Source organism: Gambusia affinis, linkage group LG06 (genome assembly GCF_019740435.1).
Source record: "Gambusia affinis linkage group LG06, SWU_Gaff_1.0, whole genome shotgun sequence".
Classification (NCBI taxonomy): domain Eukaryota; kingdom Metazoa; phylum Chordata; class Actinopteri; order Cyprinodontiformes; family Poeciliidae; genus Gambusia; species Gambusia affinis.
Genome location: NC_057873.1, coordinates 8,336,196 through 8,349,800, shown reverse-complemented (window position 1 = coordinate 8,349,800; position 13,605 = coordinate 8,336,196). Strand labels below are relative to the sequence as shown.

General features: G+C 38.3%; 1 protein-coding gene across 4 annotated transcripts in view; it reads left to right on the top strand.

Annotated features, from left to right (window-relative positions):
- The window catches only part of nbeab (neurobeachin b), a 210,987-nt gene that overhangs the window by 88,490 nt on the left and 108,892 nt on the right, over window positions 1-13,605 (top strand). For 3 of the 4 annotated variants that reach the window (XM_044120830.1, XM_044120828.1, XM_044120827.1), the window contains 8 exons: window positions 3,422-3,639; window positions 3,839-3,992; window positions 5,061-5,069; window positions 5,392-5,572; window positions 6,398-6,489; window positions 6,697-6,804; window positions 7,990-8,158; window positions 10,712-11,144. In XM_044120830.1, coding sequence (XP_043976765.1) covers window positions 3,422-3,639; window positions 3,839-3,992; window positions 5,061-5,069; window positions 5,392-5,572; window positions 6,398-6,489; window positions 6,697-6,804; window positions 7,990-8,158; window positions 10,712-11,144 — 1,364 coding nt within the window. The remainder of the gene's footprint in view (window positions 1-3,421; window positions 3,640-3,838; window positions 3,993-5,060; window positions 5,070-5,391; window positions 5,573-6,397; window positions 6,490-6,696; window positions 6,805-7,989; window positions 8,159-10,711; window positions 11,145-13,605) is intronic. The other variant, XM_044120829.1, reaches the window with a different exon arrangement.

Genomic DNA, 13,605 nt, shown 5'->3' with positions numbered 1-13,605 from the left:
AAGATTTCCTCTGCTAGTGGAGGGCTAAGATACCCTCCACTAGGGTATCTTAACCCTCCACTAGGGTATCTTAGCCCTAGATACCCTAGGGCCTCCAATGTCGCTGAAATTGGAGGCTTCTTGGGGCTGGAAACGACAAGCACAGAGAGGTGTTTTGGGGCCGGACCCACGGAGGCACAGAGAAGCAAGACATTATTGGCCATCATTAGGAAAAATAGCGTCTCATGGACCAGCACTAGAAAAAAGCCATGTAACAAAGCTGCCTCTCTTTTTCTGGTGCTTTTTCAGGTGACGTTCTAGACACGACACAGTGACATTGTCGACCAGGAAAGACAGCGTCCATCCAGCAGAACAGCCCAAGGTTTTAGTGACATCACTGAAAGCAGAAATCCATTTCTGCTGGATTTTGTAACGCTCTCCCTCAATTTCAGCCCAGATTTGGTCAACAATGCGTTCTCGTGTCCTTCTCAGGTAGCTAAGACAGCAACATGTGTTAGACTCCCTGATTCCTCGACACATTAACTACTTTACAAAAAGCTGTATTGTGGCTTTTGTCTCTCCCTCGAATGATTTTCTCAGCTTTTCAAGTTTATGCCTCATTGTTATCAGATCCTGTATAACAGGATTCACCAAAGAACTGAATCCTAACCCCACCTTGAACAACTTGGTGGGGTCCTCTTCATCCGAGGGAGATGTCACTGTCGATATGACATGCTTTATAAAAAGCATGTTAAATATCTCTGTGCACTCAACTAGAATAGTCTTTTCAATGCCCAAAGCCTGGGCAAAGGCCTGAGAAACTATATTCTCAAATGTGGCTTTTAAGTCTCGATATTTGAGCTGCTGGTTCCCAACCATGTCCAAAACCACATTTGAAAAGACACCTGTCAGATATTTCAAGAGATATTTGATCCTCTCTCTGATGCCCTCATCTATATATCGTAATGCCAAATCCTCCCAATCTTCCTCCGGGATTTGACGGATGTATTCTTCAATCGCAGGAATTGCGTAGTCATCCACTAAAACTCGGAGATCTCCTCTATCAGAAAATCTATCAGACCCATTTTGCTGAATTAAACGCAGATCCTTTTCTTCTCGAACTGACTTGGAATGAGGTAGAATTTTATCAACAGGAGTTAAATACGCGTCATAGAAATAACATGGATTAGTTTGTTGTTAGCATAGCATTGCTATCATAGACTAATTACTTAAAATAGTACAATTCACTACTCACCCAACAGAAAAAAGTCAACAGTCATTTAATGCTTCTTTTGATCCTAAATGCTTGACTCAACTTGAAACTAAATAACTGTATGCTCCAGGCTTTTGAAAACTTTCTTCTGGCTAATATGAACTCGGCAGCTCCAGATAGTTAGTTATGTGAATTGCCTTGACACCTGGTAAATCCTCAAGATTATAAGAGAATACTTTTTTATCAAGATAATATGGATCATGTCCTAAATATATGTGTATTTTTATGAGATGCCTCGTCTGTTCCAGCCTATTTAGGGCGTTGTGATCAATTTTGCTTTGTTTCGAACCGGAGAATCCACTTTCGGCCCTCCATCTGAATTTCGCCAGTCATCTGAGTCACGTGTCTGAAACTCAGCAATAGGCAGCAATACGTCTATTATGTTATTTTGTCTATAGGTCTGGCTTTCACCAACTGTCCCCGCCCCCACTTCAGCCTTACTCATGTTGCCTAGCAACCATGACAGTGTGAAGCAGTTCTGTTCATATGATTGGCTGAAACAAGGAAGTTATCTAATTGGTTGCTGATCATCCAATCAGATATACCATTTATATATATACATATATATAAGACATTTGTGGATTGAGACTTCTCAAAATTCACTTGCAAGTGCAGCGCAAGTCATGGATCAGAAGCAGCTTGTAAATCAAGATATATTTGTGTTTGCATCAAAAATACAAGTGTGAATCTTGTTCTGTGCATTTATGGATATTCCACTGTGCATTTCTGAATCTCATTCTGTGCATTTGTGAATCTTGATCTGTGCATTTGTGAATTCTGAGACTGTCTTAGGTCCATAGAATTACAGTTCGCTAATAAACACTTTCACAGGGTAAATGAAGCAACTTATGAAAGAAAGTCCTATTTGTATATAGGCAGTTTCTGAGAGGAATCATGGTGACTCTGGCATCAAACTAAGGAGATGTTTCTCATGTGTTTGTGTTCAATTGATCCTACAGAGATGATAAATTCATTTTTCACACATTAAACTTGAAAAGAATGTTTTAAAAGACAAATACCAAACAACAGCAAGAGAGCCGCATGATCAAACAAGTCTAAAGTGATGGCGTTATTTTTCCAATCCCTAGGTCTTAATTCAGTAGACAACCTGTATTGAGTAACGTCAAACAGGTTTTCTTTTTTCTAAAGAAAACAAACAAGAAATACAGAAAAAATTGTAGAATGTAGTCCAATTGTACTGGGCTGGAATGTCTGTCCACAGGTGTCAAAGGTTTGTTGAGTTAATGCAACACAGATGTGAAGCAGTTCTCAGAAAAAGTCATATTACAACCACAATTCAGTGATTCACAGGAAAGCTAAATCTTAAGGCATTTCTCAGTTTATAAAGTAATTCATATCCAATATTTCCTTTACCTAAGTTCCTGTAAGATATTTGATCATTTGCAACAAATGATCAAATAAGACAGACAACTTCTTAAACATAGGGAAACAAAGAATGACTTTAAAAAATAACATAGCAGCCCTTGCGTCAAACAGGAAGGTGAAAAGGAGGTGGTTACTGTTTGGCCCCAAGTGCACTGTTCTGTATCAACAGAGCCACAGAGATCATTTTCTCTGCACTGTGGATGTAATGGGGACAGGAAGGCCTGGTGCACATAAGGCATCATCCCTTTGAGACTCAGGAATCTGGGTTGCTGGAATAGTTAACTGAGGCAATATAAGGGAGGAAGAGACAACACGTTATTCTACAACAGTTGCTCAGGGCTCTTTTTTCCCTCTTTTGTGCTTTTTTTTTTTTTAGAGGTTAAGCTCTTTCTCTAGATTGGGTCACTGACAACATGCAGCTTTCACTTTTAAGGCCATTTTTCTCTCTCCAGTTACAACATTGCTTATGTTGAATTCATTGTTTCTGATTCTAAAACAGGTTTTATGCTGCATCTTGCTGACTCATTCATCTTATGTTAGAAGTCTCATTGAATACATAATACACTTTATTGTATCAGCAAGAAAGATGTTGCATAACTAAATACTTTAAACCATCAGTTTTTGTTTTTCATGGTGAATGATCTGACAATTGCCCTTTATTTTATGATTGCGGTCATCATCAGAGCTATTGGATTGCCATCTATCCTCCACTTTCTACAAGCATTACACTCCATGTACCTTCCAGGCTGTATTTGTTTTGGTGATAAATTGCTCTCCCATCAGAGTGTGCATGGACGCCCAGTCTCTCAGCTGGAAAAGGACATACGAGCAGACCTTGGCTTTAGGGCCGTCCCCATAACAGAGGAACAACGGCATCAGTTCAGCCCTGGTCCCCGCACTACAATGTTCCGCATTCCAGAGTTCAAATGGTCACCCATGCACCAGAGACTGCTTGCTGACCTGCTATTTGCTCTGGAGAGTGATGTCCATGCCTGGAGAAGGTGTGTTAAGTGTATTACTGAAGTAATTTTGAAGGGAGTTTAAACATGATCAATGGGGTAATCCTGTAATTCTTTTGGAGAGGAGTTTCTGCATAGCGATTACTGCTCGGATAAGAATGGCTCAGACTAAATACTGTATATGCAACCCCCCCCAAAAAAACTGTTATGACGATAACCTTGTTCCCACTTCTCTCTGCAGCCACTGCACCAAATCTGTCATGGACTTTGTTAATAGCAATGAAAACATCATTTTTGTCCACAACACAATCCATCTCATCTCCCAAATGGTAGACAACATAATCATCGCCTGTGGAGGGATTTTGCCCCTTCTTTCTGCGGCCACCTCTCCCTCTGTAAGTGCTGCTGTATCCCACTCAAGGGAAAGGAAATATTGCCATCTAGTGGATCTTAAGTGCAACCACTTTGCTCTATATTTGTCTTGCATTTACAGCATGTGCATGCAGTGGTACTTATTCAATCCAAAATGGTTTTATTTTCAGATTACATATAGTGACATATGTAAAATGTTTGGGACTTTAAAAGTGTAATGCAAATTTTACTTTCAGCTAAAAAAAAGGACTTTTCCACCACTGAGCAACAGCCCAGCCTTTTTCTCTTAAACTCAAACAAGCCTCTTCATTGGTTATAATTGTTTTTGGTTCAGGAGTAGTTTAATCATATCCTGATATTTCTCTGTGCTGTGGCTTTTGAAGAGCTGGCATTAGTTCAAGTCCTTGTCTCTGGAATCTGCCCCAAACTTATAAATCAACTTGTTTTCCACTTTACTCAAAGCTGCCCTTATCACTGTTGCAGATATGTCTTTTCCAACCAATCATTTTTTGTTCTGCTATATTTTCCATTAATATGTCTGGATATAACACTTTTGGAGCAGTCAACTTCTTTAGCAATAAATTTTCTGTTGCTTACCCTCCTTGTGAAGGGTGAGCAACTGTCAAGTCAGCTTCTCCATTATGGTATACGCCACTTTGCATTTTTTTTGTATTAAAAAATGTCTCTTTTTGTTTCGGCTAACTTACAAATTTTCTGAAAAACTAAGTTTTGGGGTTTTGTTAGCTGTCATAATGATCAAAATTAATAAAAAAACCCATTTCGTATATATTAGTCTTTGTTTAATTAGCCTATGCAATAAATAAGTTTCACTTTTTGAATTACTGAATTAATGTTTTGATGACAATCTATTGAAATTCACCAGCATGTCCACAGGTAGTTGTTCTGTGATCATCTTGTGATCATCCTAATTTTGAATTCATTGTAAATACTCTTGTTCACTTCAATAACTTTGACCTTTCAAGAACCTTGTTTTTGTTTTACTTGCATTCCCATTTCATAAATAGCAGAGACGTTTTATGGCAAAATGGATTTTAATAATATTTCTTTATCTTTTTTTGGCACTCAACTAGACTGTCAAGGTCAGTACTTATGCCATTTAAAATGCTTTCTTTTAATGTTACACCCTATTGATATATTTTTTTTAGAAAAGACTCTTAAATTCCTACTGGTTTGTCTTCGGAATATTATGTCCACTTTTTGTCAGAGAGCCCATCTATCACCATAACCTTGGTAATGAACTATGTAGTTCCTAATTTGCCATGACATGCATTGACAAGCCAATCTATTTCAGTACTAAACATTTTGATACTTACAGCCTTGCTTTTGTTAAAGACTACTGGTTCAATTGAAAACTTCTCAACTAAATGTTTTACACTTAATTCTCTTGTTTAATCATTCAAGTCTGAGTTGGAGAACATTGAGGCGACGCAGGGCATGTCCTCAGAGACCGCCATCACTTTCTTGTCTCGTCTCATGGTTATGGTGGATGTTTTGGTGTTTTCGAGCTCCTTGAACTTCAGCGAGATCGAGGCTGAGAAGAACATGTCCTCTGGTGGTTTGATGCGCCAGTGCCTCCGACTGGGTAGGTTCTGTTTGCCTGAGATGGTTTCCTGCTGACTGAATGTCAGTGCAAAGGAGGGGATGGAAATTACAGTATCATTAATTCATGCATGTACAACAGAAATTGAATTGAGTTTGAAGATACAATAGTGTTCGCTTCACATAATATTAATTCCTCTAATCCCTTTAAATCCCCTGTTTGATCAGCAGAGCTAATTAATTTAAGGATCCTTTGGTAATTGTGTAGTAAATTGTAGAATGCAGAGGATTTCTTTGCAGTTTTTATTTTTAAATTCCCAGAGAGCAGAGAGACTGATCTGCAGTGCAGTCGTGTTCTCTTCGCAAATGCCTTTTGTGTTTTTGTTAGATGTGGGAATCTGAGGTTTCCTCTGCCTTTCTGTATATCTTGTTTTTCAGTGAATGTAATTAAGCAATAGTGAATTGTACTCAAACACAAATAAATGATTGCTACATGCGGAATTAAATCATTCTCGAGTTAACTGTTTTTTGTCTGTATAAAGTCTCATCTTTATCCTTGTGTTTGTGCCTTTTGGTTTTGTGTATTTGTAAGTTCGCATTTGGTTGATTGTTGCAGTTTAGGAGACGGCAAATAGCCTTCAGACTTAGTGTCCTTTTTCCAAACATACAATTTCTCATCACTGCTTTAGTGTGAAATCAGTCTGGCTGCTGATTTTCCTCCTGCACCCCTTCCCGTCAGCCTGGAACAAATAGTCATCAGAGATAACTGATTAGGTTTAAAGAGGTCATGCATGTTATCAACATTTAATTTTCATTTGATTCTGAAATAGGACCCTGCTTGTGTGCTTGGTGTGTCTTTTGTGTACAGTCTGCTGTGTGGCTGTAAGGAACTGTCTGGAGTTTAGACAGAGGCACAACAACAGGACTCAGGAAATCTTGCAGAATGCTGTGACCTGCAAGGTATGATATAATAAAAAGTTTCATTGCTAATCTAAATTCTGTTACTTCAGCTAGTTAAATATTTCATGATCATTTTCAAAATTTACCATGTGGTTTTTGTTTTGGTTTTAGTTCTTGCACATCCAGCTTTTTATGAATCCAAAAAAAATATATTAAAAAAAAAATTCAAATAATTTCAAATTGAGTGATGATAAATTTCTTTTTTAGACATCTGGGGAGACTGGCCCTACTAACCTGTCTCCAATCAAAGATCCTGATCGGCTGCTGCAGGATGTGGACATCAACAGACTGCGAGCTGTTGTGTTTCGGGACGTGGTGAGCCTGAGCAGACTATCACAATGGTGTTCAAAGTCAGTCCTCAAGAGCCTCAGTCCTGCATGTTTTAGTTCAACCCACCTAAATCGGATAAATGGGTTATTAGCCAGCACTTGAAAAGGTCTATTAGTATGTTTAAGAAACCACATCTTAAACATAGATGACACTGGCCCTTGAGGATTGAAGTTGGACTTTTTTGGTTTGATCCTTTTCAGACGACATGCAAATGTTTGTCACAATTTAGAGATGTATCAGTCAGTTTTGTGACACATTAACAGTTTCTGTTTTTTGCAAGTATTTGACGTGATGAAGCTTTCAGTTTAGCATAATCTAATTTCTTTGTAGGAACTGAACTGTTGGATTCCCGATAATGTTTTTCTATTCTTATTGCCATGAATGGTAATCAATTAGACAATATGAAGCAAACATCTGCTGTTGGCCAAAAACCAAAAAAAAAGAAAAAAAACTTCTAAAAAAGTTGTTAAATTTGTTGCTGCTCGTTTCTTCTAAAAAAAAGTGTGTTCTGAAGACTTGCCTTTTGTGACAAAGTTTATGACGAAGCAACATTGCAACTGCTTTTTCTCACTCGTTCATGGCTGAAATAAACCACAGTCACTAATTGGTGTGGACAGTATAGCTTTTAATAAATAGCTTACACCTTTTATGCTTTCCCTGACTTCACTTACTGACACCAAAACCAGTGGTATCCTGCATGTTTTACGTGTTTCCCTACCGCTACACATCTGGCTTAAATGAATGGGCGATTAACAAGCTTCCACAGCAATTGAAGGTATGTCAAGGATGTAATGCAATCATTTGAGTCAACTGTGGTTCAGTGGGGAAACGGCTGAAACATGCAGTAGAGTGAGCCCTGAGGACCTGGGTTGGGGACCAGTCAAGGTTAATGAAGCGCAATATTGTCTGGTTTCTGTCACTAACTGATTTCTTAGTAAATACTTTCATATTGTGACAAACTTGAGTTTATGTGCAATAAGTCTTACTTACTGGAAAACAATAGGCATATTTTGTTAGTATGTTGAATAACTATTCTACAAAGAAGGATGTTTTTTGTTAAGTCTATTTTTGGAAAGTTGTGGCATTGTATTTTTATGCACTTTTGTGTTTGTAAGAAAATCCAGCCATCTGAATAGAAAGCTACATAACTATGGTGATGTCTTCTCACAGGATGACAGTAAACAAGCCCAGTTCTTGGCTTTGGCTGTTGTGTACTTCATCTCTGTCCTCATGGTTTCCAAATACCGCGACATCCTTGAGCCTCAGTGTGAGCCTGGGAAGATGAGCTGTCAGTTAGGCCGCAGCGTACGCCAGGAGATAAACTCACCGACCAGCAAAGGTACTACGCCCCTTTCTTTGGTTGCATCCATTCTTCTGCTCGTCTAATCTTAATTTGAAGTGACTGTACCTGATTAACAAAAGGCTAAGTATCCAGAATGTTTTCTCTTGTTCTGTTGCCAGCTTGTAGGAGCTGAGTGCTCATTCACTATAACAACAGGGATATCCCTGCCTGTGTTCCATCAGCTCAATATGATTTATTCATGAGTTCTGCTAATTGCACTGCACACAACTCAGTGTGGAAGCAAATAGACTTGTGCTGAAGTTTGAAGTTAGAAACTTGAATAGGCATCAACATCCACTCTAAAATAAAAGGCAGAAAGTGCCTGGCATCATAAATCATACATTAAGTCACATGAAAGGAAATCATTGGCTGCCCTCAAAGGTTTAACACATTGTCTGCAGCAGTGGAAATTGGTTTTGTGAAATGTACGAGTGAACATACCTTATCAACTTTCATTAAGATAAAAGGTGAAGTGAATAAAAGAAAATAGAAGTAGGGGAGAGCGGCCAAAGGGAATATGTAAGTGTAATTTAAAGAGCTGAGACCACGCAAAGAAGATAAGCTGTGAGAAGTTAAGAGATGAAAAAGCAGTGGGTTTTTGGGGCAGTGGAGCCAGGCTTGCTATTTTCAGCCCCATCTGTCAGTGCCCATTAGGCAAGCAATCCACCAGAGGAGAATGGGATCATAGAGGTTGCTGGGAGGAGAAAGGCACACTGCCGCCTTCATAAATTTCTCCAGAAAATAGGGGAATTTTCCAGACGGCATGTGGCAGACGATTGTCTGATGGACCAGGAAGCTAGTCGACTTGCAGGCTAAATCAGGCCCTGCTGACCGCGTTAGGGGGCATGTGATGAATATTAATATATTTGCCCTTGCATTTTAGCAACCACTGGGTTGGTATAAACTACAATCAAAACGACAAGGAGCTTCTGGAACGCTTCAAAAATAATTGGAGAACTAGATAAACTTTCTTAGCCTTACGTTATTTTTGTTGGAATATGTATTAAGATGTTATCTATTAGTTCCCCATGCTAATCATAATATATATATATATATATATATATATATATATATATATATATATATATATATATATATATATATATAGGCAGAAACAATGAATCATGTTTTATTAACACAAAAGAAGAAAAAAAGTCAAGTTAATCTCACTGGAAAATCAGAGCCTCTGGAAAGAGATCTTAGAGGCTCCCTCGGCATGTGGCTTACTCTACGTATGCAATATTTGCTCTTTGGCTTTGAATGTAAAGCTATCTCTCGTATGCATTCTTTCTGTTAATAATTTAGATGGTACTGAATTCATCTTTCTCCATTTTATTAAACAAACACAGTGCCTTGCAAAAGTATGAATGCCAGTTTATCTTTTCCACATTGCAGCCACACTACAATGTGTTTCATTAGGATACAGAGTTATTATGTGGTTATGACTTTGATGATAAGGATATGAAAGCTGTGATATGCATTCGTATCCAACCACTACCATTCACTTCAGTAACAGTTTTTATACAGTTTTGTGTATGTTTCAACTCACTATGCTCATCTAAACACTGCCATTTGAGTCCTTCGCAAAATAGCTCAAGCTCAGTGATATTGAATGGAGGGCATCTGTAGACTACTGATAAACAATATGGACCAAGATCTTTATAAAAATGTTTTATGGCATTTATTACAATACTCATTATAGGGACAATAAAAAGTATTTGCTACAGTATTTTTAGCAATGTGTTTGCCATTGTATTCACACTTATAAACACAAATACTGGTTCAAAAATGATCAAATTATCTTTATCACATGGGTTGCTTTGGTACATCAGTTACATATAGTAATGCATTTTACAGCTAAGCCACATTTAATCATATTTTTGACTGTTTTTATATTTAGGGAAGGTCTCATAGAACCAAAGGCAGTAACATTAATAAGTGGAACTAGGTTCTGGACAGATTTGGAGGTTTGTAGTTCTCATTATTTAATTTTACTATTATTATGATGAGTCCTAATTATTAAGACATTGCTTTTTATCTTTTTTTCACAGAAACAAAAGAGCACAAAAATCATTCATCAATACAGTAGACATTAATTAAGATTTTGCCACAGATTCAAATTTGAATTTAAATCTTGATTTCATCTGGACCCTTCTAACATTATAAAGATGTTTTAATTTAAAGCAGGTCAAATAATCAGTAGAATATTTGCTCATTCTACTGATTGGTTGACGAAGATGGTTGCATTTCGGGCATCAGGTTAAATGGCGCAAATTCACAACACAATGTACATCAACCCTGTCGTATTTATTTTAGAAATAAAATGAATTTCAGAAAATCAAACCTAAAAAGAAATAATTTGAAATTTCTTGTTGTAATGCTTCAACATCTGTAAAAAAAATTCAACGGGCAGCAATACTTTTGCAATACACTTCTTGTTACCTTTAGATCGTACACTGTATGCATCAATGGCACATTTTTTGGCTGTTATTTATTTTATGTATACATGTCAGTGCCTGAAACTCCCTAATTTGTGTCTTTCTTCTACAGAAACACCACTCTCATTCACAAGCAGTAAGGAGATTTTTTTGCCTTCTGAAGACCTTCACATAGAAACCTGCTTACCCCACACAGACTCTGGGATTGGGGATGAGCAGGTAGCCAGCATCCTTAATGGGTCTGGCCTGGATCATAAAGTGGGAGGAGTTAGTGCTGTGAATGAGCTCATTTCCACACTTTCCTCTGAGGTGAAGAAGTCCCAGGAGATTCTGTCTGAACCCTCTAATGTCGAAGTGCTCAAATCGTCCTCCTCCGTCATCAGCATTAGTCAGTCCAAGAAGGGCATTAATGTCAAGGAGATTTTGAAGAGCTTGGTTGCCGCCCCGTTGGAGGGTGTGGAGGCTGGACTTGAGCCAGTGTCTTTCCCAGACTGTGCTGCAAAGGCCCAGGCTGTGCTGCCAGTGCAGTTTCAGTCCTTTGACAGGTGAGATGTTGAGTTGGCTACTAACATGTAACTACCTGAAAATGACTGCCATGAATCATTATTGCAAATGTATCTTATTTTTTGAAAATTGATTTCAGAGTAAGAAAGTCACAACCTGGATATTTTGAGAGTAGGCATTAAACATCACTTATATTCTCCCACTCATCACTTTGTTTTGGAACTCTTATCTAACAATTTGGATTTTATATTTAAATTCAAGCATTGTTTTCCACCCATTGTTTTGCACCAGTTATTAGCTACTTCAAAACTTTTTTTCCCCCTTTATTTTTTTGGGTGAAAATTGTCACATTTATGTAACGGTTTTACTTGGTGTATGCTTAGAATTCACTGTTTTTAAAAAGGTTTCTAGAGGCCTTTATTCATTAGTAACTGGACAGGAGAAAGGGCAGAGAAAAAAGAGGAAAACATGGATTGAGAATTGTAACCTCTGCTCAACCACTGAACCATGTGGTGCCCCAAACTTGATCATGTTTTTGAGATCTAAACTGATCTTTGACTAAGATAGAAAAAAAATGATAGAATTTGGTATAAATATTTTTAAAACAATGAGTTCTAACTCTGGCCTTTAGATGTGCCCCTGCTCTTGCACTGCTGTATCAAATGACTGAATTACCTCTTCAGCATATCATCAAGTTCTATAGAGGCCTATTTCTGAGTAAGTTTTTTGAACCACGGGGGGAAAATCAACAAAAAAAAAACATGCAGGACTAATTGGTTTAAAGTAAAACCACTGGTTTAAAGTAAAAGCATCATGCTTTTCATTAGTTAGTGACAATCTGGGAAATATGAAAATCAAAAAGAGATTTGTGATTGTTGATGAACCTGGATGCATGTGGTCTCTCAAGTAACCGTAAAATTGTTATCGTAATCCATCAGGATTATCTCAGGTATGCAGGATGGCAGTAATGGTTTCCAAGATGACTGGAGCACGTTATTTATTTCAAGCCCACTTGTTTTGTGCTCTTACTCTTCACCAGGAATTTTTTTGTGTTTGAAATGGTCTCTCAAGCACTGTCGTGGTGTTTTAGTTTATTTACATTCCTGGATTAGATTGAACCGCACAGTAATCTGTCTGGATCTGACTGTTTACAAACCTGCTGCTGCAGGGATTTCAAGCTTGAGCTCCCCCTGATCCCAGATTTCTTCTGGCTGTCCTTTTTTAGCTGCTTTTGCACAAATGTTCTATTTCTGCCACTGATTTAACATTGTTTATGAGAAATTCAGCAAACACACTCCCTTGAAGGGTGAGCAAAGCACGTTCTGAAATGAGCAACAACGGACACTTCTTTGTCCCTAATGTATTCTGTTGTTGAGCTTGGGCTAGGTGATCCTGATGAATGGAGGGGGAAACATGGAGGAGTATGTGGAGAAAGGACAGCTGACAGGACAGAGGTCTCCTGGGTGTTGATGACAGATTGAACAGAAGTGGCCACAGAACACGCCATGGCCGGCCATCGTCCTCACAGCTCACATCCATAATGGAAGCTGGCAGCCTCAAATTAGTCACCACAGCAAAGTGTATTATTTTTGAAATGCTTTCACACAAAACCTCCTGACCACATTTACAACTTTGTCTAATGCTTCTCATGTCACTCCCCCCTCTTGCTTCTATTTGCTGTGTCTAATTGTGTGCCACCTGCCAGTGAAATGAGCTGCCAACCATGGAAAGGTCTTTCATTTGTCTGTCAGTGAAAAAGTAGATTGAGAGTGACAATATCAAAAAAAGAGGGAAAAAAATGCCTTAGAGTGGAGTGGATGGGGGCCGTCTGTCATATAGAGAACACGTTTAAACAGCACAGCAACCAGACTTCCACTTGACCTGCAAGAAATACAGTAAAGACATACCTCAGTAATCCTCCGTTTCCTTCCTTTTGTCTCCCAAACCTTCCAAATTAGATTTACTGTTGGTCCTTTAATAACACATGAGAATATATATATTTTTCTTTGTGTGCGAGTGAAATGCAGTGCCTTGGATTCATGCCCTTTGTACATGTTCTCATTTAAAATTTAAGTTGTAGTTTTTATGTGACAGACCAACACAAAGTAGTGCATTATTGAAAAAATAGATATTTTTTGTTTCTGAAGAAAGGTATCCCCACAGCATAATGATACCTCCTCTTTGCTCCTCTGTGGGGATGATGACATATATTTTTGTTCATAACAGTTCAAAAGTTCATTCTGGCCTCATCTCAGAGAATCTTCCACATCTTTGGCATGGCCCATATGGCACTTCTGACAGACTTTTAAACTGGACTTCTTAGGGCTTCTTTCTTTCTTTCTTTTTTTTTTTTTTGCCCCTCCTCCATAGCGACCAGATTCGTGGAGGGCATGACTAATAGTTGAACAGATTCTGCCTCCTCTGCATTTTTTCCAGAATTACCATAAGCCTTTTGGCTGCTTCTCTCATTAATGTTTTCCAGCCTGTCAGTTTAGTTGGATG